The sequence below is a fragment of the Balearica regulorum genome, chromosome 15 (assembly GCF_011004875.1).
Source record: "Balearica regulorum gibbericeps isolate bBalReg1 chromosome 15, bBalReg1.pri, whole genome shotgun sequence".
Lineage (NCBI taxonomy): Eukaryota > Metazoa > Chordata > Aves > Gruiformes > Gruidae > Balearica > Balearica regulorum.
In genome coordinates, this window is record NC_046198.1 from 4782523 (window position 1) to 4810000 (window position 27478).

The 27478-nt window shown below is 35.7% G+C and overlaps 1 protein-coding gene across 50 annotated transcripts in view; it reads left to right on the forward strand.

The window, feature by feature from the left end:
- Window positions 1-27478, forward strand: part of RBFOX1 (RNA binding fox-1 homolog 1) — a 906682-nt gene that overhangs the window by 873224 nt on the left and 5980 nt on the right. For 37 of the 50 annotated variants that reach the window (XM_075767625.1, XM_075767578.1, XM_075767602.1 and 34 more), the window contains one exon: window positions 1063-1127. In XM_075767625.1, coding sequence (XP_075623740.1) covers window positions 1063-1127 — 65 coding nt within the window. Of the gene's footprint in view, window positions 1-1062; window positions 1128-17098; window positions 17152-27478 lie in introns of all 50 variants that reach the window. The other 13 variants (XM_075767596.1, XM_075767601.1, XM_075767597.1 and 10 more) reach the window with 1 other exon arrangement.

Consider the following 27478-nt stretch of genomic DNA (forward strand, 5'->3'; position numbering starts at 1 on the left):
GGGAAATGGCTTGTAAAAGTAGTTGAAATTGCTTTTCTGAAAAGAGTGAATTTTTATTTGTAAAATCAAAATAGAAACCCCACAAAAGTTCCTGCAGTAAAAATGCACTACTACAGTAAAGGTTGACACTTCGTACCTATTTTTCATGCGTCAGCATAATATCTTGTGTGAATGCAGCATTCAAATAAAAAAAAAAAAAATCAATTCATTAAAGCGAACACTTTAGCAAAAGAGTGAATTTTAATGAAAGCTGAGTGATCTGATACATTCTTATTCAGCTCTTTGTTAAGGGGGGGAAGGTGGGAAAGGAAATACAAGGATTATGGAGTGGTGAATTCTAATTGGGACGTAAATCGTGTTTGTGTTATCTGTGGAGACTGGCCTCTGGTTGTTAATTGGCATGCTGAGATCATTTTGAAATGGTTGATATAACACCGTGGTCCATTGAACAGGAAGCTCTGCTGTTTTCACAGTTTGATAATCAATGCATCACTGCACACAATTCCTTTCCAATGTGTGTTTGTTTGTCCTGTTTGCTTAATTGAACAGCTGCAATTACTGTTACATACAACTGAATGTTAATTCATGGAAGAAGAGAATTTTGCTTCTTCATTTTAATTTTATGTATAAATTGGAAACCTATGTAACGTTGTGTTAATTGAGTGCACAAATTCATAGGTTTAATCAACCAAACCTGAGAACAAAAAAAAGAATTGATTATTAGCTGAGTTTTTCTTTTTAAGTTCAGCTTTATTAATATGTATGCACCTCATTCATGAGAACAATTGCTACTTGGAAACTTGTGGACGAATCCAGTATTGTAAAAAAGCTTACGCTGATGGATGCAGTTCATTGCTTTCTCCTGATCTCTGGGACAAATCTTAACAAGACCAAGTTTGTGGTGATAAATTTTGCGTAACGATTCACTGAAATATTTCCTACGTATTTAACCCCTTACCTGAACTTACAGCATGACAGTACCCTTTCGGTTGTTGCTAAATTTTGCAAAATGTTATTTAAGGTGCTGTAGCAATCCAGTTAGAGCGTGAGTTTGTGTTTCAGGGTGGTTATGCTGCCTACCGGTATGCCCAGCCTGCCACTGCCACTGCAGCTGCCTACAGTGACAGGTAAGACCTCCTTTCCTGCTAATAAAGATTTGACCGGTGGAAGTTGAAGACGATTCTATAAATTTGCCTTGTTGAAGTCTCATAACTGTCTTGTTGCTCTGCAGATAATTGTGGTACCTAAAGCAGGCTGTTTTATGATAATCCATGAATAGCCATAAACTGAGAGATTTTAGGCTTTAATTGAGAATCAGGCATGAGATGTGCACATTCCCAAGCTGTAGATCATCCAGTTAATGTCTGTGACCCTTGTACAATGTAGATAAATATATGTACAGCTTCATGATGGTCTGCTACTAAAGATCATTATTCCTCTTAGGAGTATTATTTCAGTTGATTTAGAACCTGAACCTACTGAGTGCCCTCAGTTCTCATTGACATTGTTTTAGTCAGTGGAAATTGAGAATGAACTGTGTCTAAGCTTGAACTATTCAAGGCAAAATAATATTTTTTCCCATTTGCTTTCTTTCCAGGCATTTGATTTTTTTTGAAATAGTAAAAAAAATTCGGTTATTCTTCTTTTGGTCTGTACTTTTCTCCCCAAAATGTAAACCACATTTGGTGGAAATAGTACCAGGAATAAAAGATTATTAAAATCTGCATAAGAGTAACATGCAAAGACTTAACTTCTATAAACTAAAAGTGATGTCACATAAATTAACTTGTCCTCTGGCAAGATGAAAATTGGGACCTCTTTGAAGTCAATGTCTAAATTGCTGTTGACTTCACTAGGAATGGAATTTTGCCAAATTGCATATAATTAACTCTTTGCAGTGTGTGGACATGATTTCATAATGAAATGAAAGAATATCCTATGTTTTCTTCATCAACTGTACCCTTAACAAAACCTATGCTATCTTTAATACTTTTCAAGTCCTTGAAGAGTGTACAGTCGTAAAGTGAGGATGTATATTGTGAAAGACAGATACGTGCATATATTTTGCTTCACAATAGCAGCGAGAAGTAAGGTCACACTTCTCAATTCCTGATATAAGAAATTTTTCCCTTGGAATCATAATTTCTTAAGTCTTGAATATGTACTGAAAAATTTCCTTAGATGCTAAATTAGACACTGTTTTACATGTTTGTTTCTTAAAGAAATCAACCGATTAAGAAATTTCAGTGAACTATTTCTTAGATGGAAATGCTGTTCATGGATTCTGTATTTTTAGAACAAAGTACCATGGTATGAATGTTACAATGCTATGCATGCATATTTGCCTTTCAAATGCTTATTCTGGGTAATGAGGATATATTTTTTAAAGTTATGTGAATAAAATAATTTGCATGTGTGGCTGAGGCATGCTGTGTCAGACAGGTAAGCAAGTTACTTTCTATTAATTTTGAATCAGTAATATCAACTAGATACGTGCTGTACGCACTCTGTTCGCGACGTACTATTTCTACTTAGGGTAACCTACAAAGGTGAAGTGCTACTCAGTAGTTTCATTTCGTTTCCACAAAGGCGTGTTAGCACGTCGCAGCTCTAATATTCTTCTGTGAGCTTATAATAAAAAACAATTCCTGCTTCTAAAAACTTAGTAAACTGAAAGGACAAAATTATAAATAATCTCCTGTGGTTAGTTATTTTTTGCCAGATATCGTTCAGGTGTCCCTGGATCATTTTATAGGGTGTTTATTCCTACGACTAAATGAATTTCTGAAAACCTATATGTTACGTAGAGAAACGGAACACTATCAAGATGACTTTTAAATGCTTTAGTTATGAATTAATGTACCTTCTCATAAAACAAATCAAATGCTGTAAGATAAAACATCAGTTGGTCACATGTTCTGCTATGGCTAGAGAGTCAACATCACTAAGAGTTATGCTGACAAAAAAAGTACAGGATTTGTCTAAGAAGATAGTGCTCTTAAATGCTGTAAAGGAAGCTTGAGATGGCATCAGTAGGAATGCGGTTCTTACAACCCTTAATTATTTTTTTGACAAAATGTCTAGTTTTCAGATACACTTTGTGTATAATTAGAATTGTAATAACCTGTCTTTGCTTGCATAATTTTAAATATCTTAAATGAATTTGGTATCTTTTGGATTTTTTTTTAATTTAGCTTCTCTTTTTAAATGTGGTTAACCCTCCTCTTCAATCTGCTTCCCCCAACTGAATATGGTTTCTTGTCTTAATTACAAATATTGTAACTGAATTTCTTTATGGGAGAATCCTAAAACTAGCATAGAGAACAAACCACACAACAATCTGCTCAAACATTTCATTGCATATGGGAAACTATGTGCAAACATGGATACCTCTGATTACTCACGACTACAGTTTGCTTAATTTGATTAACTTTTCATTCATTTTTTAATTAATTTAATTTAGCAACTTTTGTGAATTATTAATATTGAAAGTGCTGAAATAGTTCAGTACAACTGCTTGCATCTTTTTTTCTCAATGCAATAATCATCTGCTGTCCTCTGACAATATTGAAGATTTCATATCTCTTATACACTTAATTTAGTGTTGATTTGAGCCCCTACTTAATTTAATTACACATGAAATATATTTACTGTTTACGTGCAAACAATGCCCAGAAAAATGGAGTGAGGCCCAGTGAGTACGTACTATCGAAGCAGTAACATATCATGGAAATACTACTTCATATTAATGTAAAAAATAAGAAAAGCTTTATTTTTTTTGGTCACAGCTCACATACGTAATGAATGGCAATCTTCCATATTTGACATTCTTCTTAAGTCAGGAGATGGAAAGAGGAAATCTTTAGATTGAAGACATGTTTTGGTAAATTAAAAATAAAGGTTAACAGAAAGATTTGGGACTCCAGAATCAATACCCCAAGTCAATGGATAGTGATCGCTGGGAGAGAGCTCTGTTGTGAAGAAATGCAATGGTATCCTTGTTTGTCACAGCTGGAAATACTGCTGGAAATAGGCAAAGAGCAGGTATACAGGGGAGAATCAGGTGGCAAGGAAATCTCATGAAACAAATCAGTGCAAACCCCTAAGTATTTGTTAAGACAAATCACGTACTCCTAACAATAATTTCACAACAGAGGTAGACCTTCCTTGCAGATTTCTCCAATTGTTTTAGGATTGTAAACCAAAACCAACAAAACAAAAAGGTACATTTTATTTTATTCATGAAGCTATACAGTCACTGAATACAACTTAAAAAAAATTTAGAATTGGATTTTTATGCTGTGTGATCTATCATCATGCTAAATTGCACTTAAAGATTTGAAGCTTTGAAGCTTTGCAAAACTGGGTCCAAAAATCATGTTTAACTTTCCAATATTTCAAATATTTTTGATACGTTTTCCAGTTCTTATAACTGATAAAAGGGGACCTACTGGTCTATATCTGTTCTTCACCATTCTGGAGCTTTGCCCGCCAAACTCTTTAAACTGATAGTGTTTGGAAAAAATAATTGTAAGGATGTGCAAAAGACACTAAGTCAGATGTCAATAAAATGTTTGTACAGCTTTTATTCACCTTCCATGTAATGTTTTTAAAAAACATAAATAAAAGTATAGTTAGATTTCTGCCCAAGTCTAAAGTAAGAGAAACTAGCAAAGTCATCAAGTTTTATATTTACAAGGTAGAACAAGTCAAAGCATGGCAGTGGGGCGTATTGTCATTTTGTCATTGCATGTTCACTTGATGTTGCTAGTATGTCTGTAATGCTGTATTGGATTTGACAGATCCATCACATAGCTCAGTGAATGGCTTGCTTGAATTAAGCCTATGGGCAGACTTATTCACATTGATTGGCTATTGGTTTTGTGTTTTATGATTTGATTATTGCATCTTCGATCGGAGTAAGAAAAATGTTCCGTTCTTGCATATGAACTTTGTCAGCAATATTTATGAAAGTGTATATGGTAGTCTAATAAAACAAGACCCCAATAACAGTAAACTAGCCTTGTCTGAAAGGCAGAGTCATTTCACTTGTACTGCTTGCTAACCCTGTTACACTTAACGATGATAATGATGTGTGTTTATATACGTATGATTGTGTATTCATATATACACACACATCCCCCATCCATCACCCACCCACAAACACGCACATGCACACACACGGGCACGCACACACATACATATGTACAGAGGTATTTTGCTCTCAGCGTAATTCCCTTTTTCTAATACGTTGTCCAATTTCAATCTCACAACAAACAATGGGAAGATTCCCATTGACTTCTCTGTTGTCTGGGTTAGATCCCTCAGCACTGGAAGCTGACCTCTTTTTTTTCACTAATTTTTTTAAAAGCAAATAAGGCATATTCAAAAATACTTTGCACATAACACTTTGTAGTATAAATATATATATATAAAAAATTTTTTTCTCTCTCAGTTTGTGTTACATACATGTTCTGTGGTCATACATAGGATCTTGTATGAAACTTGAGGCAGGAGATTTTTGTCATATGGAGGTTCTGTATCTTCCAGATCCAAAATCTTACTCCTGGTAAAATCCTGATATTCTCACAGTTTACATCTTTAACATGCCTACGTGGAGTATTCATTTTTTGTTGAAGTACTAGTGTCTACATAAATATAATTTAATGCATTTTCCAGTTCTCTTTGAGCAAATCATAGAGAGTAATACTTGATATTTTTGGTCAGATTACCCTAAAATAGAATAGGTACAGGTTTCATTTAATTGGAAACATGCTCATTAAAAAACGAGAAATTAGAATGAAGATTAAAAATACACAAAATATAAAATGTGAGCTTCTGTAGATGGAGGTGATTCTTTATTTTGTATTACAGGCTTTAAGATCTTCTATTTTATGAATAAACAGTGAAAGCCACTATAGTTTTATTCAAATTATTTTCAAATTAAGGTTTTGAGAGCATATAAAATATAATAGCATGTTCAGTCAGAATTTAATTTTCCATTAAATAATTTTATGGAAAGATAAATATTTTAAAGTGTAGTACTTCATTCATTTCATGATTGTACTTTTTAAGATTTAGAAAAAAAGAGCTTCCTCACACAGTATTAATTCCTAAAGAAATCATGTTGGAAGCAAAAAAAAAGAGTATAGCGATAACTTTATTCTTCTACTCCCAGCTGGAACCTTCAAGCCTTTTTGAATTTTGCTATATAAGTTGAATCTTGAGAAATGGAGAAGTTTGGGGGACAGGATGATACATAAGCACAAATTGTACAGCCATAATTGTGAGCGTGAAAAGGATCAGTTAGCACCTTGACCAGGTACAAAGGTTGTGTTTAGCTTTTGTAACAGCAATCAGATAGCATATATTTAACACTTCTTCAAACACTTAGGTTTGATGTGGTGATGTTTGATTGGTCTAGTTTTTTTCTGGTTATCCTGTGTAGTAGCTAAAGCTTGTTTATTCCCTAATACTTCATATAAAAATAAAATCATTCACTTTGCTATTACAGAGAGGTAACGGAGGTGGGCATCTACCTATGAGGCTTGTATGTCTTTGTGTCTGTATCTGATCTGTGGCAAACTAGGGGATCACTGGCATCACGTTAATATTTCATAATCCATATTCATCACAGGTTTGGGAATGACTGGAGTATATGACTCATGGCCATACCAGTACCTTTTAGTGAAGGAATTAGGAAGTAAACGTGGATGAATACGAATAAAGAGAATGTAGTAGGAAAAAAAACCATCAAAGAGTTTAAAATACTATGATCGGAGAGTTTCATGTAGAGCAATTTGAAAGGAATTTCCTGAAATAAAAATGTATTGCACAGAGTTCTTTCTAATGATTGAAACGTGGTTCATTCTAAAATATTGTAGATATACCGCTCTTGGGGGAGACACAGGGAGTCATATTAATGTAGGAAAACGTGGCAAACAATTACATTTCATAAAAATGTAATCTCCTACCAAGTCTAGGAAGCTACTTTATATACTTTGATATTTTAAAGTATTCCTCTAATATTTGGTAGAATTAGCATGTTTTCTGATAACTTGGAAGGCTTGATTCCCCTGTGTGTAATATCAGTGTTCATGTAACATCCATGTAACTATTCAACTACTCCACCACTTCAAAGCAGAGGTAATACAGTAGTGAAGAAGCTTAGGTTCCTAGCCCAGAATGATGGTAAACATCGATTATGAAACTTCTATCATGTCAGAGCTTGCATTCTTCATACCCTGGTTCTACTTCTCCTTCGTGTAATTTCCATTCTCCTTCACTGTAATATCAAGGGATATTTTAAGAATCCCCATAGACAAGGGCAGGCTTGGCTATTAACATAAAATCTGCTTTGGCTTCCATGCTGGAAATCATGAAGAAAAAAATGAGAGAGAAGGTAGAGGGATACTAGAGCCTAGATTTCCAAACCTCGCTTCCTAAAGTGCTTCAGGTTTAAAGATGCTGAATACTTTTGCTGCCAGTTTTTTCTTGAACATAGTGGAAGCTGTTAAATGCTTAGAATTAAAAAAAAGAAAACCAAAAACAATCAGTGCACCTATTCTGACATTTACATATCAACTTTAATATCCTTGCTTTCTTTTTGATTAATACATCTAGCCTACGTCAGGTTATATAGCATGAGTTTTAACCTGGGAGTTTCTTATTTTAAAATAAAAGTTCATTATAAATATATTCCTTTGATGTCTTTTCATGCTTATTTTTCCTCTAAAAAGAGGTGAAAAAAGGATTGGTTAACATTTTTAAAGTAGGAATCATCTCTTTAATAGTTCGTATGGGCTTCTTCACTCTTAGAGGATATTGAAAGAAAGTGTGACTTTAAAATTTTTAAGTGCGTTGTATTCAGCAGACTGGATAAATACGGAGTTAGGGACTTACTAAAACATTGATTCCTAGTCCAACAGCCCAAAACTGTTACAGTCTGTTGGGTCAGTGCCTGTGACATGATAGACCATGAGAGTTCCTTTGGACGTGTCAGTGTCTAATTATACCCTTTGTAGTTTTCAGATCATTGGCTTGATAGACCGCAAAGAGGCAGGTTAGAACATGCTAGAAGTATTGTCAGCCTGAGAGCTCCCACCGTGAGTGCTCTAAGAGCAAGGAGGAGTTAAGAGCGTTGTGAAAGTCAGAGAGAAGATGAAGGAATGAAATGTTGCTAATAAGATGTGGAATGCATTGGATATAGTCTGTATGGATTTGCAATGTCTTTTAGGCAAGGTGAGGAAGTATTAGAAGAACAAACTTAAAATAACTATGTAGATGAAATTAATCAAGAAAGAGGCAATTTACACTCTTGTATGTTTTTACTGTAGTGTTTCCCACCTCAAAGGACTCTAAAGCTGTTGATTAGGTATATAAATAGATTTTTTTTTTTCACATACCTTTGGGCTTCTCAGGTTTCTAATACTCTAGGAACGCACCTGTGGCAAACCAGCAGTTTGTAAGAATATACTGCACAGCAGGAATGGGAGTAGAAAGTTTACCCACGTATCTTAAACAACACCTTGTTTTGTGAAAACTGCTATAGGAAGTTTCATACACTTGCAGAAAAAAGTAAAATCTTCATTTAAACCAAATGTGTACCAGCCTCTCAACTCGCATTTTGCTTTTCTTGAATGAATTCTTAAATAATCCTGGCAAGGTTTTCATATATATGGTATTTCAGTTATAATACAAAAAAATGATGTCGTAAAGTAATTTGTAAAGTACTTCAAACATTAAAATAAGTTAAAGGGAAAGAATTGTTGTTACTGCTAAAGAAGTTTTATAATTATACCTCTGTATGTGAGGAGGCTTTATTGTGGATAAAATGATGGTTACTAGTAAACCATAATAATCATTATGAAATCAGAAACAAATATAAAGTTTTAATGAGACATTGTTTTAAAGATGTCATGATAAACGTAACAAATCCCCCAACAAAATAAATACATGTTTTATTATGATTTTACTGGATAAAATAGTGATTCTTTATACAAAGCTGACTTCAAAATGCTGTACTGTTTGCCCTAAAGAGAGTGAAAAATATGTCCAAAATATAGTAATGAAAAACCAATTTTCAAATATAAATCGTAAAACTTCAAAAATAGCCTTAATTTAGCATTCCTGGGTCATACTGACATCAGTTTACATTGCCGACATGGAACACTTCTGAACAGAATTACTGGATTACTTCTGCAAAGATTTAGCTTGGGTGCGTAGACCGTGTTAATCACAGTCAAGACGAATAATGTTAGAGCAGTTATGCCACTGACATCAGTAAGAATTCTACTGTTGATTAATGTGGTGTTCAGAATTTCACCTGTTAGTTTTAGGTTTCACTTCAAAATGCTAAGATCCACTTAAAAATCATCATCTTCTTGCATACATATACTATGTAGATTGTATTATTAATAATAAATACATTTCTACTATGTATAATATATTGCGTAATACGTCACACAGAAAAATTCCACTGATACAGCGGGTAATATGAATTAGAACTAAGCGTATTTGTATAGCTCTGATTTAATAAATAAATCAGGAAATAAATTATGTGTAGGTTTAAAATGGAGGTGAAAGGGCTACAGATTTTCCTACGGGTTGTGAAGTAAGACATCATCCACGTTTTGGCAGTATATTAAAAAGAAACATATTTTTCACAGCAACTATACTAAATTGCACGACTATACTAAGTTGCAAAGAATAGCACCAATTTGCTAGAAATGTTCTTCACATGCAGTCTTGGAGGGGTAGTGGGAGGAGAGAGGGGGAGAGTTCGCACACAAGACATTGCCATGGAAGGATTAGATCTACAGAATGGACACCGTGTCATTTCCCTCACGGCTTTACAGTATTAATGTTAAGCTATGCTAAAAGGAGTCTCTCTCGTGTACCCACATTTGAGTGGGTTAGTTAGTTAGTTCAACAGAAGAGCTAAGACAGACACCTGTCTGCCTGCTGGGGAAAGCCTGACATGAGAATACAAATTATGAGAAAGCATCTTTTGTTGACCATATTTCCCTTTAGATTTTTGAGGGTTTTTTTTTCTCTGATTAAATGTAATAATACAGGTGTATCACTGGTCTTGGGAATGCACATTTCCACTGGTGTCCAGAGGAGTTAGGGATTTTTTTTTTTAATTTTATTTTATTTCTTGTCTTGAAGGTGTGCTTTTCACAATTGCAGAAGTGCTTTTTGGTATTAAAACAAATTATTCCTGTTCAAGGCGTTGTCTGACTGGTGGCAGGATAAAATTTAATGAGAGAGATTTCTCAACTTTTCCGTCTCCTGCTGTCTTTGGCAGTGTGAATTATGTTAGAGACATCTTGTCATCGGCTAAATCACACTGAAATGTCCTATATCGAGCACAGAGACCACACAGACAAAAAGCCATGCAGAGGTGCCTACCCTGGCAGTCAAATGAAGGGCTTGGTTAATCCATCTGGAAACGGGTGTCTTGTGCCAGGTGAGGCACCCCAGGGCTGTGAGACACCCGTGCGGGCAGAACTGATGCCGGACCTTCTGGAGCGGCAGCTGAGTCCAGGCAGACGGACGAGCTGCTGCCTTTGCTTGGGCAATCAAGATGAGGTTTAGTGTTTTCTGAGAGATAATATTCACAAAAGTAGCTCCATTAATTTCTTTTGATGCAGGGTTTTACTCCGAGGCACTTCCAAGTGAAAATTTCAGAAAAGAGCGTTTATTGAAATGGGCAGGAATGATGGAGGTGGGAGATGCGTTCTCTTTTGACAGTGAAAGCAGAAAACCTAAGTATTCTGCAAGCAGAATATCTGCATCTTCCTCTTTGTCTTGCCGTCGTTATTAGTAGTTAGGTTGAACAAGCAATTCTGCAGAAAAAAATAACCTGGCATGGAAGAAATTAGTCTAAAAGTAAAATATTCTTTCCTAAAGCACATCAGGTCAAACAAGTTACTGTTAGTGTTGTTGAAGCTTGATACCGCATGAATTACTTTCTGTTTATAGTCTTATTCTTCATTTAATATATCTTATAGGTATGGCTGTAAAGTTGTTTAGTTGTCTTTGTGTTGTGATTCAAATGCTCTGAGTATGATAATGTACTTTGATCTTACAGTAATGGGAATATAAAGCACGATAATAGCAACATCAACCTTCTTATTATAGTTATTATACTAATATTAAAAATTTAAAATTCTTTGATAGCCTTGATATTTAAATTTAGGACATCAGGAGGAGGGAGTTGGGGAGGACTTCATAAAATTATTTTAGAGGGAAACTCTGAAACTTTGTCCATACTTGAATACTACAGAAGCCATGCAAGCTGCCAGCTGCCACCATAATTCATAGTGAAAGCGCCCTCAACATCAGAATCCGAACAAGAGCACCGAAGCCTTAAAGTTAGAGTATGAAGGAAAAGGAAAGTATCTTTAAAGATGTAACGGAGAAATGTGTAGATGTACCACATATAACACTTCTGGGAAAAATCTTTGTTACACTATATAGTTAGCACCAGATCCTTGGAGGATACAATTTGGAATAGCTCCTGTGAAGTCAGTGCTTTCAGTTAAGCTGCAGCAATTTTACCGGCTGAGGTTCTGAGCCATGAAATCTAAATACTGACTGTATTTGTAAATCCCATGGTGGTCTTACTAGAAAAAGTCAGCGGATTGCATATAGTTTAAATCTTCCCACTGTAACTTCAGTATTGTATTTGCCTTCATCTTAATTTCCTATGGTCTGGGGCTCTGCACTGTTATCAGCAGTTGCTACATTTTGGGGAGGGGGGGCTGCACCTCTGTGCTAAGCAAGCCTGTCTAGTTTTGTGAAGTTAGTAAGCAAATTCCAAGAGTACTGGTGTATGAAACATAATCACTGCATGTCAGTGGATTATAATTTTTTTACATTTCAGATTTCCTAGAGTTAGTGTGATTAGTTTTAGGGAAGTCTTGATTTCTGAAAATCCCACCTCTGTTATGGCTTCTGGTTTATTGAGGCTCTGTGCTGCCAAGAGGAGGGACTAAACACTTCTGGGAGTGCTGGGTGAAATTATATGTGTGTCAGAATTTTGTTCTTGATCACCTGCTTTGTAGAATATAGAGAGTGTTGAAAAGTCCAACTGTCATCCAGACTTTTAGGGAGAAGATAGGGGACAGACAGCACTTAGTAATTTGTCCCATGTGCCCTACAAACCTAGGGTCTTACACCCACAATGACCTACGTGTATAAACTTCCCAGACACAGCTGTGATGACTTTTGTACATCTGAGGAACAGTAGGGCCAGTGACTAGGAGGGAAAATGTGGTAGTAGGCTGCTGCTTTCTGCTTTTTTTAGGAATGTGGAGTAGTGCAGAGAAAGGAAGGAGAGCATGTCCTTTCCCAGGGTGGGACGACTATACGGAAACTTTTAGGGGGAGCACTCAGAGCAACAGTCTATCTTGAAATTAGGTTGGCATTGTGCTTCATGATGGTTAGATCCCTCAAGTCATAAAAAAGAGCATCTGAGACCCATTCTCTGAATCTCTCCTATGGTCCAATTCCAGGTTCTGATTTTTGCAACTAAAAGTAGAGTAACCAAATCGTGTACGGGTCAGGCAGGAGCAGCGGTTAGGCCAGTACTGTACACCCAATCTCTGTTATAAGCTTCTGCTCTTTCTGAGCTCCATTCCACTTGAAGTTGTCACTAACCTTTAAATTAAAGACTATTTAGATGTAGAAAATGTGATAAAAGTTGTATGTATTCATGTGCAACTGAATTATCAGAGTTTCAATTTTTAAGAAAACTTTCACGTGTGAAGGAGCCTAAAGTTCAGTATTGTATCAGAGATGGTATAAAAGAGAATTCCCCTCTCTGTTCTGGGGTCTGTTTGACAGTCCGGTAGCTGAGATCATTGGTCTTAGTGTTTATGAGAATGGGAAGCACGAAGGGGATTTTGAAAAAGTTTGAAGGAAGTCATAAATGTTCATTAAGCAGAAATGCTGTTAATAATCTTCTTTTCTCCTGACGGAGCGTGTAAAATACATGTACGCTAAAAGCTAATCAACCTCACTGGAATATCAGGTATCTCCAACGTGAAACTAACTCTCAGGATATATAGATTAAGAGAGAGTCAAGACTATTTAAACATGCTTACAGAATAAAAGCTAAAAATACTACATAGTAATTACAAATTGTTGGCATGGTTCTACTAAATTTCATGTCTAAAGCCTTACCGAAGCGTAAATTTAGTGTTGATACACATGTATTTATGAAATGTCTTGGGCCTCTTAATTAACTTGTGGTAGTATAGACATACTGAAGAAATTAGGCTATGGTATTTAAAAATAAAATAAAATTAAACAAAATTGCACAGTCCAGAAGGCTTAATTTCTGTGAGTACATTACATGTACTGAAGCCATTTGTAATTAGAAATATTTTTCACTAAATAGTGTATATAATGAAAAACCTTAGTCAAGCTTCACTTAAATTTCTGTTCTTCACTTGCTTAAATCTTTTGGTTTGAATACTTTATTATCTAAGTCTTTCAGTTCAGTGGCCCGCTGTAATCTGGAACAGGGTACTTTTAGTCAGGTGATAAAGTGGAACCTGAAAATATTTTGAAAGAGCCTCAAATCACTTAGTATTACTTTTGCTGTCCTCTCCCTCTGTTTCTGTGTAAGTTCAGGAAATACCTCGAATGTTTAAACGTTGGGTTGTTGGGTTTTTTTTCCAACTTTAAAAATATCTTTATTACCATACTGGTAAAAATCTGCAGTAGTTTTCAATTTACTGGAAGAAATAGGAAACCGATATAGAGGATCGAGGGAAGTAATAGTATGCAGAAGTGTTTGCCCTTGGGAAGCAAGAGCTGCTCAGATGGAACAGAGGCATTTTGCATCCCAGAAGTACATTTACATGACCCACACTATCTGGGTTGCCATCGGAGAGCTCAGGCTGCCAAAGGGTACCACTCCAGCACTTAAAACGATTGCACTTAGCCCAGGGCGTGAATATCAACCAGGCAAGTTGAATATATCCAACTCTACATTCAGATCAATGTATTTGTCACGTGACACTCTCAATTTGTTTTTCTGTTTATCTCCTTTACAACCAGTAACAACTTCAAAAAATTTTATTTAAAGAAAAAAAAATTTTCTGGATTTTAAATGTGTGTTCTTTTACATCTGAACTATAAAACAATAAGCAGTAAAAAAATTCGTTCGATACTTTCACTGTTAATACACAAATAAAATTGATGGAAGCAATTCTGTATCTCAATAATTGAGGAGGGCTTATTGTATAATAAGGTTAGGTCCATTTACATTTCTTGTACCTCTTTGAATCAATAAAAAGTGTAGAAGTGATGCGGAATATTATAACAACCTAAAATGCATCATGAATTTTCACCATACCTTACCTGTGAGGTTTTTAAGCCTTGTACTCTCAATACAGTTAGTGCACAAAATTGGTCTTTAAAGGGAACAGCCCTACATTGGCGAAGGACTGAGTAGGCTTAGCTGCCCTTCTCCAGGTCTGCTTTTCTTGTACTTTAAGACAGACAGAATATGGTGCTCTGCAGTGTCAGCTTAACTCAGAAGGACTCAGTCTGCAAACTATGGGGTTGTCCAAGCTAAGGAGCAATACTTGCTTTGGACATCAGGTGTGACGTATGTGTACAGTGACACCCCTGGTTATCAGTTCTCCCTCTAGGTCTATGTAAAAAATCAGTATAGAATTTACCTAAATAAAAACCTGCAACTATAAAAACATTAAAGCCATCAAACTTCTAAACAATTGCTTGTAATTGTTACAAATAGCACCTAATTAGTTATAAAAAAATTGAACTGGCTTATTGAATTCCAGCATTTAGTTTTACTTTTCATTCTCACAGTTGTGATGCTGACCAATATGTAACTTTCTCCTTACTTTTACAATTGATTTATGGAGTTGTGAAATTAATTTTACAAAAACAAAATACAGGGAAAATAGCATCTTCCTATGTAAACTGAAGCAGTATAACGAAGAATGTTTCTGGTAGATGGTTTTTAAATAGGTATCGCTTTGGGTTAAATTTTTTAAAATTCATTTTCTACCAGTTAATTAGTAAAGAGTTGGTAATAAAAACTGAGATTTCAGAGCAGTTTCAGTAATGTCTGTGGCTCCAAAAGACAAATAGCAGTTAGTGTTGTGGGGTCTGGCTGGAACTAACTAACCCAGCACATTATACTTACAGATAATTCTGTTCTTTGGCATCTGAAGATAGAGTATCTGTGGCTCAACGTTCAATAGCAACAAATGGTCTGAACAGAGACAAAGAAAAGGAGTTTCTCAGGTAGCCACTTTAGAGGCAGTTTTTAAGGAAAAGTCATCTTTTCGTTTAGATGAGAGGGCAGTTTAATAACTTCATAGAAATGAATCAAAAGGATTTTCTGTAAAACTGTGGCTGGTAATTCTGTATTGCTACTGGCTGAATCCCTTTTAGGCAAACATCTAACAGTTTCATTCTGTATAATTATCACAAGAGGTGATAATAAAAGAGGTGATAGCAGTAAACACAGTGACAAATTCTACTACCTATGAAATACAGAGTAGCTCTGTATTTATAATGTTAAATTTATGCCCCTTCATTTTTTAAAGTTCCCTGTAGCATTACCTGCAAGGTAGATCTCATTAGCCTGTGAAGTTGCTGCAGATGACAAAATAAAGAGCAAAACTACCAATCTTGAAAGTGAAGGAATGTGCAGTATGATCACTGAGTTCATTCATACTCAAAGGCAGGTGTTAGTATCTCGGAGGCAGGGAGAGGCAATGACCAGATGCTGCTTTGGATCTTAATCCATCCTGTCCCTATAGTATGGATTACAGATTCCTTGGTTTGGTTTTTTCCCCAAAATATCAACTTCTAAGGAATGAGGTTCTCTTTCTAAAGGAGGATTTCAAATATCTTTAATACATTGGAGGTGAAGTAATAGAAACAGATTTTGTTCTCTTAGGGCTTAACTCTTCAAGGTTCTGTTACCCCTAAGAGACGTTTGCTCCTGAACAGCATAGTTTCCGGTAGGATCCTCAGAGTACTTAATGCTTGGCAGAGCTTTCACCATCTCGCAGAGCTCAGTTTTCAGGTACTCCACGGTACAAGCTAGAACACCTTCCTTCTAGCTCCTATTTGGTAGACTCTTGCATTAAAGCTGTGCAAAACAGAGAAACTCAGTTTTTCACCATGCCTAGCAGTGCAGGGTGGAGGAGCTACATGCAATTTGGAGGAAAACAGCACCCCAGTGTTAAAACTTCGCCCGGGTTCTTTGTTAATCCCACACAACACAAAAATAATTCAAGGAAGCTATGTATGTGCATTTAAAGGAATCCTTTGATGTTAATCCTTAAACATGGTTTCCACCAACCCAAATCCTGTTTGCTTTGCTTTCGGAAAGGGCAAATCAGGATTTGTGCCTTAGTGAAGTTTTCTGCATTTTGAAATATTAGTATATTTAGCATTTCTTTTTTTATGTTACCTGGTTTAAAAAAAGAATTTTGCAAGAGAAGGTTTATATTAAATTACTCATATCTCTAGCTTATTCTCCTAAGATTCTGCAACAGACTTTTGTATGTATTTGGATGACAGTATATGAGAATATACTATGTCATTTTTTAATAAATAGCAGAAAATTCATTTTCTGATTGCAATCATATTTGACATATAAAAGCAAACTATTTTACTTTCAATATCCTCCTTTCAGATGCACGAAGTAAATTGCAATTATTTTTTTTCGAAAACCGCTTTTTACATATTTTGCAGTAGTGCCCTTTAATATCCATATCAATATAAATATGGTTTTATTTTTATTAGACTTCATAAATATATTGACATATCTGTGACACTAAACATGAAGCTTCCAATGCAAGAGTTTGTACATAGTCCATATCCAAATGTCACCATTATTTCATTTAAAAGATCCCAGCATGTCTACCTCATGATCCTTATAAACTCTATAGTACTGAAATACGTCAACACTTTTTCTTGCTACATTCATTAAAATTGAGCACCCTTACCCTACCCCATCTGTAAACATCAAGTCAATTGGCAGCTAGCACATTTCCCAGTCAGCAAGCAGTATTGTGAATTTTATCTTCTCTTGCAGAAATCAATTCGTCTTCGTTGCAGCAGATGAAATTTCTTGTAACACCTCTGCAGGTAACAATCATTGATACTTCTTGATGCATCCATCCAGGTCTCAATATCCTTTTTCACATGCTGCATTTAATCGTACGAGAAAGCATAGGAAAGTCCATAGTATAAATCTTTGGAATAGTTTAATTAATTTGTAGCTTGAGCCTATAGGTTCTGCCATATAAAAGAGATTAAGGATATTTTGCTGACTTTGGTGTTTTATTTCCAGTTTAAATATCATATGGCCTAGAAAAGTAAGGATATGTTAAACCTTCTTTCTAATAAATACTTACCGGGCAGTACAATCAAGATTGTGACTTTAAAAAAGCCCAAACAAACAGAACTAATGAAAAGAGTAAAGGCTTAGATGTATGTAGGATGTTGTAAGTGCTATAGATTTAACGATTTTCTTTTCAACTCTTTGGGGGCAAATATTGCCCACAAGGGTACTGCAGACCCTAAAGCACTCACAAAGTCTATCCTATGGATGAGATAGTGGGAGAGAGGGTCTGTGTCTTCAGAGGATCGCTCTCTAGTAAGTAAAAAGTCTTAGCTGCTTTGCTAATATACTATCTTGTTGTAAGCCCTGGGTACAGAAAAGCGAACAATGTTTTTATAAGGTAATGGTAACTTCTAAATATATTGAATATGTCAAGGGATTGTCTCTCTTTTAAGCGGTAGAGTTTGAACAATCTTAGTCTTAATTCAGGTAAGGATGGTATTATGTCACGACGTAAGAAATCAAAAGCCAAAATAAATAGTAACAGTTCCGGGACCTACAAGAAGCTGCTTGTGTTGAAGGACAAAAGGATATATAGCGTGACACAAAATGTTGGTATTAAGTGTTTATTTATAGAGTTTTACGTTAGCAGAAATAAATGAAAGGTGACGAGTTTTCTGTTTATGCCATAGCGACCTACATAGAAACGAATAAAGAGCACTTATTTATGAAAAAGAAGATCATAGCTGAAGTCGAAATGTGCTGAAATTGTAATAATCTGTATGCTAACCGTAGCATTTTTGGTGGTAATCTGAAAAGTTCTTCTGAAACAAAACCTGATTTAACATAGATTTTTCAAAGGCCTAAATCATTAAGAGAATACATTTTGAGAAGTCAACATTTGACACTTTCTTGATCTCTCTAGACTTGGATTTTGGCTTTCATCATTTCACGTGTGCTTCCTGCTGGGCTCCGGATTAGCGTGAGCTGTAGCAGGGAGGCTGCTAATTTATAAATCTAGGCCTTGCTAAGTAAGAACAAATATAATTATTTTAACAATTTTTTTTTCCACTTGGAATTCTTGAGATAGAAAATTCTTTAATATTTTTCTTGTCTTGAAAACAATTTCCTGTTTCACAGAGTGAACCCTTCTAAGCAATAATTATTTCTATAATAAATACTCCCCCCCCCCCCCCCCCCCCCCCCCCCTTCAGGCACGATTAAAGTGTCCAAGACTATATTATACATATTCTATATATCGCTACTTTGGAATTCACGTCAAAAATATAGAGCTCTTGTTTATCAGTAAATTCAGTGAACGTTATGCAGAACGAAATGGATCTCTGTGTTTATTTATTAAAACTTTTCAGTTTACCAGTTGATTACCTCTGTTGAATTGATTCAACAATAATGTATTTTTGTTGGGTATGGTTTTGCCCGTATGATAAACGTACCCGTCATAGGTGACTGTAGGTGCCTTTTTTGTGATACGACCTGAAGGAGAAAGCTAATGAAAGCCTGTATCTTCTGTTTCTCGTATACCTCAGTTTTAGTCATAGACTTTAAAGGACTTTTGGCTTAAAAATAATTCTCCAGCCCATATTCCTGTGGTACAAGTTGCCAAAGTTGCATTTGGTCTTTCAAATCTGTAAGTTGACTTTCAACTAATTTATTGTCTGATGTTTTGTGTTTTAATACATGGAGCATATACAGAGATACATAAACCTTTAGAACCAAAGCTAACGTTCCTGTGGTTTTTCAGATGCATGCAAAACACCTACAGTACAATTTTATAGTGCTTTTTTTTTTAGTGCTCCTAAACTCAGTTACAATAATTCAACTGTGTTTGTAAACTTGATATAAAGCGACGATACTGATAATATGCTCAATGTTTAAAATGTGAGTATATGTACGTTTGTATTGTTTCCCTGTAAAGAATGTGTGTGTTTGTAGATTTCCAATACTAATAATATAACACGTAACCTTTTGGTTAGAACTCTATCATCAAATGGAAATGGGAGGTCTTGGGGGATTCTGCTGGTGATATTCACTCTTCTCTTCCTAATACTTTATCATTCCTGCCAGGGGATACTTAGCCCTCAGCCACATGACATCTTTTCTCATTGGGGAATAAAGTAATCTTGAATAAACAAACGTGTTAATGAACGGATAGTGTGTCCGTATACACATTTCTATTTGTGCAAGTATATCTGTTCTTGCATGCACGTTATATAAGAAACCCTATTCCAGTGTCTGACAGAGGGATCCTTCCATGGGAAATTTAAAAATATTTCACTCTTGATTGCATCCAGTGCATTCTGAGGCTAAAAATAATTACTCTTCAGAAGAGAAGTTCTGTGCTTCTGGGATAGATCTTCTCTGGCAGGCATGATTAAAGAGGCTGCAAACAGACCTGAACTAGAACAGAGGCAGGGACACTATCTGAAACCCCCTATCAGCTTGACGATGGCGTTTTAACCAGGATCTCTGACGACTTTGCTCTAGCAAATCTCTGACAATGGGTACGTTAGGGGAGAGTTAATCCTGAGGCTCCTGGCTGATAGGGCCAATGGGCATCTTGCCCTATCAGGCTCCTAATAAATCAGTATGAGACCCAGAATAAACCCGTGGTATATTTACATGTCGGTTACAGGACACTGTTCATTTTTAAACTTTAGCGTTTTTAATGAATTTTTCAAATCAATGCTCAACATGTTTTTTTTTTCTTTTAGGTTTTGTAAGATTGAAATTCATAGTTTGTAAAGAAAAAAAAAATTGTAGTGTCTTTTTCAAGTGCATTCTACTAGGATGTACCTGCATATTACATTTTATGATTTTTATTCTATATTTATATCACTCTTTCTTTCTTCCTCCAATTTTTAACTGTTCTCCAACTTCCATCTACGAACAAAAAAATCGAGTGTGATTGCAAGCCTGGTATTATTTTTTCCCAAGTGTATATGCAGTTTATGATTTTGAAATTACAGAGAGAGAGGCAAGTGTATATATAAACCTGAATTTGGAATGAAGTGTGGTGGAAGTGGATGTAACATCTGTCCAATTCTGATGGTATTTATTTACATATTTGAGCAGAATCGTCCCCAGGAGGCGGGATTGCGTGTGTGTGTGTGTGTGTGCAAAAGAAATGCATTATAAAGCTTTAGAAGTTGACAGTCCTAGATTAAGTTATTGACCTCCATTTGGAGAAAGATACAGTCTGCAAAACAGATTAAACATTCTGAAAGGTTTAATTTCATAACTCTAGGAAAAACGTTTCCTAAAAGCAGGCAGCTTAAAGAAGCAAACATTGGCGTTTGTACTATCGAAATAGTTTGAACAGAATATTGGCAATTTTTAACAAATGCAATTGCTCAAATCAATGCAATGTTCCTATGTACTATCATTAACCTGCCAACACTAACGCTACCACAAATTTAATTAATGAAACAATAGCAAATGTAGAGAAACTTATTTAAAAGCAAGTTAACATTTGACAAAGTGCTTAGAAGGGTTAAGGTGCCTGTTGTGGCGTACCTCTGCTACGGTACGTAAGTAATCATAGCTGGTTCAAAGGCTGCCATACATGCTTGCATACATCTCTTTGGCTTGTTCACGTGTCTGGTAGGAGATATCCGTCAGATTATACTCTTTGAAAGGAATTTCCAAGAAGTAAACATAATCCAAACTGCTTTGGAAAAATGCAGTTTCAGCCTTTTTTGATTACTGTGTAAAGACGCATGTTCGGTTGTGAGAGGTTCTTCCCTTTTAGTATTGCTGCCTATGCATTTGACTTCATTTCATGAAGCAATTTGACTGGGAAGATAACAATTTTCTGTGAGATGCTTTTATTATTATGTTTTGCTCTTCCACTAATCAGATAAAATAAAAAATGAGGATGAAGGAGCATCTGTAAGATCTTTGTGCTAGTATTTATTTAAGGCTGTACTGCTTTTTCCCTGTGAAAAATAGCAGATACTGAAGTTTTTGCTCTGGAAAGACTAGGAAATGTTGTACTAATGCACATTATTAAACTTCTTCTATAAATTCCAGTGTCCTTTATGTTGGCAGTTTAAACTTGTGTTTACTGCTGCTGTAAATAGTTGCTTATATGGAATTCCATTTGTTACAGCTTTTACTGCTCTTGGTAGTCGTGTGGTAAAGATGTTCAGCTATTGGATCAGTTGATAAAAATCAGTAAACACTGATTATCCTCTGTTCTTCTCTCATGGAGTTTGATTAATTCCTTTTTCTCACCCAGTGAAAACACTGGCAGCCCTTTTTGGCATCTTTGTCATTATCTCTCTGACAGCTTGCCTTCCCGGTGCTTACAGTTCTAGGTCAGTTCGCATGGCTAGTCAAATGTGACAACACGACAAGATTAAGTAAAGCTGAGGTTCTGTGATTTGTAAATGGAGGATTTGCAATGTGAAGCTCCTTTGATAACAGAAATAGTGAATAATCTCTGTTTTCCCTCAACAAGTGCGTGTAAGCACGTGCGCATCTTCTGTACTGGTTTTTTTTTAATGAAGCACCCCAAATTTTTTTCTTTGATGGACTGAAAATATACATACGGAAGGTGGTCAGTGTTTGTGCGTGTATGTATGGTTATATACAAATACATTAAATCAACAAGGACTGAGTTTTAATATCTTGAGATTATCATATTGCATTTAAAATATTAAACAAAAAATAATATGATTGCATACTACAGAACTTTACACACAAGCACAAAAGACTGCTTTAAAATTTCATAAACAAACTACCCCATATATTTATTAGTGAACAAGATAAGAATTCATTCAAGGTTTATTGCCCCAAAATATAATAGTAATAGTAAAATGATCAAAGAAATACTTGGGTTTCGTTGTAATCCAGCTGGGTTTAGGGGTCACCTGATGGCAAGCCTCAGTTTCCCCAGTGGCTTTTTTTTTTATGAAGTTTATATAAAGTCTAACCTTTTTGGATAGAGATTATACAGAAAGGTGGTGTTGGTAGCATAGAACTCTGTTAGATTTTTAACTCGGCATTGAGCGAAATCCCTACGCTTGCGTAAATCCAGACAGCGAGACTGAAACTTGAGAGAAAGCGTTAAGCTGAGGTCTGTCCCTGGGGGTGTTCCACGGCAGTGATTCAGCGGCAGCTCAGGAGGGCAGTCACCTGTGCTGCTGTTTGCTGCACTCCTGCATTGCTGCAAATTAACCAATATCAATCATATTTATTCAAATGTTTAACAAGGTGGCAGCTCAACTTTGGATGGCTGCAAACATCTAACAAACTTCAAAAGAAGCTACAGGTTGTCTTGCAGAAATAAAAATTAAAAATCAGGTCTGAGCATCAATGGCCAAAATTTCTGCAAAACATCGCCATCAATTAGCAAGAAAAATTAACTGACTAAATTCAGATGTGACATAAATCAGTAAACAGTCAAGAATCTGAAATTCCTTGCTGCATATAGAAAATTCTGAGTAGGCTTCTCAAGTGTCTTCTTGCTCCAACCTGCAGGAAAAAGTAAAGCCTGCTTTAATATTTCATCAATGGCATACTTACGAAGATCCCTTCATGGAAATCTTTTGTTACCACCCTATCCCTATGGTAGACTGTGGTCAAGTTTCCTCATGTCTGTGAAAACCTGGGAATGTTAATGCTATACTACTAGGAAATCCCTCATGGCCTTCGAGGGATAGAGGAATTCAGCGCGGCAGTATGCCTTGAGGTTTCACTGTTTCATTGCGCTGTCTCTTTCTACTACAGCCTCCCAATTCTTCCTCTGCCCCACGTCACAGATCTGTGAAGCATTATCAGTCGCGGAAGAGGAAAATGATACGCAACAAAAATATTTTATGGGTCCTCCCTTGTAGAATGATCTTAGTTGTTTGATATTGTGCATTTAAAACTCTGCATAGAGGATTTTAGCATTCTTAACCTTTACAATCAAGGAAATTTATTAGAAGCTGTTTTTATCCCATTTCAATCATTTTTCTTGATCTTAAGTAAAAACATAGGATAGATATCTTTCCTCATTGCCTTCTGAGATACGTAGAGAAACTCATTGCTCATTCGGGTGACTGAAATGCCTGAAGTTGCTTGGTATGAATATCCAAAATTAAATAAATTGGTTGCACATGCTTTGAGCACCATGAGCAGATAGCATCCTGCTGTAGTAAGGAATTTTAAGTTAAAGGACTACCCCTGCCGCACAGCGTTGGCCCACTGAGGTTAAATACTGCTCAGCAACGCGGTGTGTAACTGGTGCGCGTACAGAGGAACTCTGATGCTCGTGTCATCTGTCTTGGTATCATCCTAGTTATGTGACCAAGAGAAAGTGCAAGATGTTAGTTACTGGAATCGTGTGTCTGGATGAGGCCAGGTAACCCTTGCTTTCCTTGTCTTCCTTCCAATTCTTTAATAAAATCTTCACACCTTTGTCTAAAATTTTATGGCAATTCTGCATTGCGATGTGACAGAGGAGAGTTGTGGATTGCCCCTTCCGTGCCACCTGCCGACAGCAAGAGGCAGCACGTCCTGAGTGGTGCCCCTTTCCTGGGGGAGCAAGGAGGGCAGGGATGCCCCAGCGCTCGGCACCGTGTCTCCTCGTGCTTAGCCAAGTCTCACTCGTTCGGGTGCCTTTGTGTGAAATTTAGTAGTAATTGCCAGTACAAGAATTTCAGTCAATTAAGGTTATTCAGGTTGGAGATTCAACACATATAGATCTGAAGAAGCAGCAGATTTATTATTTGATTGTTCAATTATAAGCAAAGCTAGTAAAGAATGGAGAATATTGTGGAAGAGTGAGAAATATGAGCTTTTCAGCGATATGTACGCTTTGCTTGTAATATGGCAAACAATGGGGGATTAGATCAGACTCAGATTTAGCTGAGGTAGTACCAGATTTTTAACTTCTCTTTTTATATTTCTTTAAACAGAGTCATCATTTTCTATAGTTTTTCTAGCAATATGTATACTTCAAAAAATGGGGGTGGGAATTATAATGATCAGAAAAATATGTGCATCAAATTCCTAAAAAATCATGTTTAAAATTCTCCTTCTATAGTTCTCAGATCACTTGAGGAAAATGTGTTAACTTGATTCATATTCTATACTGTGAATTTTTCCTTATTAATGTTGTTATTACACCCTCTAGTATGTGTATTATTAAGAAGCTTCCAAATGTCTCCAGTATCAGAGCTCCACTGTCTGTCCTAGATGTGTATGGAAATACAGCCGTAGTGCCAAAGAACTTAATCTAAAATGGTGATTACAATTACAGACTTTCTCTATTTTTAGGGACTTCAGCAGTACCAACTACTGATGATTTAAAGAGAGAAATTCAATTTCAAAGGCCCTACTAAAATAAATCTCACAACTGATTACCATTTTTAATTATCCTTTTTTTTTTATTAGTGCAGTGGACAACAAATTGTCCTTTTACATAGTATTTTTGCAATTTTGAACCCTGTACTGAATATGATTGAAGAAATTTAGACATAGCATGAATAAAGAAGAATTTACAATACACTGAGCTTTTGGTGGATAGTTTACAGCTACATTTACAGATGTTAGCACGGCTACACTGATTTTTTTTTTTTTTTCCTCAGTTATTTCCCAGTAAGGTGTTAGTCCAGCTACTTCAGAACCAGCACCAGTATGGTAACAAAATGCTAGCAAACTTTTTTTTTTTCCCTGTTATATCCTGAATACTTGTTCCAGGTATACTGTAAAATAGTGGACCTTACTTTGTTCTGATTAGTGGTGCATCAAAATTGTTCATCAGATGTGTTCTTAGATAAGAATTTGTGTGTGCACATATTGGTTTTAATGCATTGATTTAACATCCTGTAAAATACATAGATAATCGCTTTGAGAATTAATTTATTCCAAATACTTTGCCATTTGCATGTCCTAAATTTTATTAAATTGTTTACCGAGAATGATTATTTCCAGCGTAAATTATCACAAAGCATTTAAATGCCACTAATTTTAATGAGAAATAAGCATACCGGCATAATAGTGAATAAATGAACCAATGACTATGTGACTAAACTAGCTTACTGATTTTCAGTGTGACAATATAGTTTAAATCCTTCATACTATTTTCAGCATGGAAATCAGAATCTCTTCTGCTAACCTTCTGAGCTTCTAAATTTGGTGTCATGCAAGGGCGTGTTTAAAAATTAGCATTTAAAAAGAAACCCACTTGCTTTAAGTTTAAGCTGACACTGTTCCTTTCCTCTGTGGAAATGAAATTTATTAATCATAATAAAACCATCATATTCTGAAGGTAGAGGTCACCCTGAGGAGAAAAAAAAAAAGTCTATTCATCACAGAGGAATTTCAATGCATTTTTTTCCCAGATAATATCTGAGCATGTATTCTCTCCCCTTTGGAAATATATTCCTCCGTTTGTGCTTACCTATGGCAAGTATATTTAGGAGGTTGCAACAATGAGAATTTTGGAATTAATTTTATATACTTTATTTTCTTTTACAGAAGATTTGGAAGAATGCTTTTTACATTTTATTATATTCGAGGTTTACATTGGACACATTTGTTCAAGTGGAATTTCAATATCCTGTAAAAGAAAAGGAAGAAGTGTTTCGTATTTTAACAAGAATATAAGAAGCATTGCTAATTCTGAAATATCATTTTTATGTTAATATCACAGTACAAACTTCAGCATTATCATAATATAAATGTAAAACATCCTTTTTAAGGAGCAAGGATTAACTTAGGCCACAGTTTTCACGTTAGGATTACTTCACAACTCGTTCGTTTTAAGGAAGAAATATGGTTTACACAGTAGGATGAAAAAGATAATGTAAAGCACTGACAATAAGTTATTACTACTTTGGCAAAAGAGTAATAAAAATGTACTCAGAAGTAAATACTGGGTTGAAACAGTCTTTTTTTTCTTTCTTTTGAAATTGCTTAATGTGGTTTTTTTATCCTATTTTCCTCTTAGTTGTCCAGATTTCTGTAAAATATTGATGTAATGCTATTAGCAACACGTTTTATTCCATCAGTGGTGTAAACTTGCTAGTTACTTCAGTAGTTGGGTTAGATATACTGAAAAATTAATAAAGCCTGAGCAGTATTTATGTAGGCTTGTTCCTTCCTTACAGGTGGCGTTTAGGGCACTTAATGCCCTGCCATGGGTGACCCATGAGAGTTTTGGTTTTGTGGGGCACTGCGACAGTGTCAGGGCTCCTGCAGGAACAGGGTGCAGCAGGGAGCCCAAATGCAGCCCTGCAGCTGGAAATGGGTCAGAGCTGGCGGGGGGAAACGTCCCACTGTAGTTAATGGTTTATACTAGACCAAACTCAATGCAAGTCTGACAGATCTAAATTTACAATCCTTCTTCAGGATTGCAGTAATACCAGTTAATCAGGAAAATAAATAAATAAATTTCAAAATATACCTATTCCCATTGCTTTAAAAATAATAGTCATGACATTAAAGAGTGTATAAAAATAGTACATGCAATTTCTCCTCCATGTTACTAGGGATATGAAGGAAATTTTTAGTGCTGGAAACAAGCGTAGCTTTAAATTAATCATTTTCCCTTTCTAGATGCTTTTGTACTGTTTGAATGGGATTTGGCTTGAGAGAATGAAAATTATAATGATGTTTAGAATGGATTTTTAGACTTAAAAATGGGCAGAGAAAAATAAGGTGTCGTCTTCAGTGTAGATGAAGAAGACATACGAGGTTCTGTTATGGTTACTATCAAAGCTAAGTATTTTAAATCTCTAAATATTGTAATGTTTGCATCCTAATGAGGAGGCTGAGGTTTATGGAAGTTCTTCCAACCAAAGAGGCTCCAGAGCATGGGGTCGGTGTCCAACCTGCTCGAAGAACTCTTATGCCCCCTTTCCAATTCGAAGGATCGCCAAGTGTCAGTTAACCAACATAGGCTGATCTGAGCTATTTTTCCTTCCATTTTTTTTTAGCAGGAACCACCTGGTTTCTTTGTTGTTAACTGCCTTGGATAATTTCTGAAGATTGATATTCATGGATACCAAGCATTTAAATGGAATTGAAATATAAATTTAATCCTTCACTCATCGATATATTGGATGCAAAAGAGAAATTAATATGTTTTCTACAAGTCTTTTACACATATTTCCCTGAGTT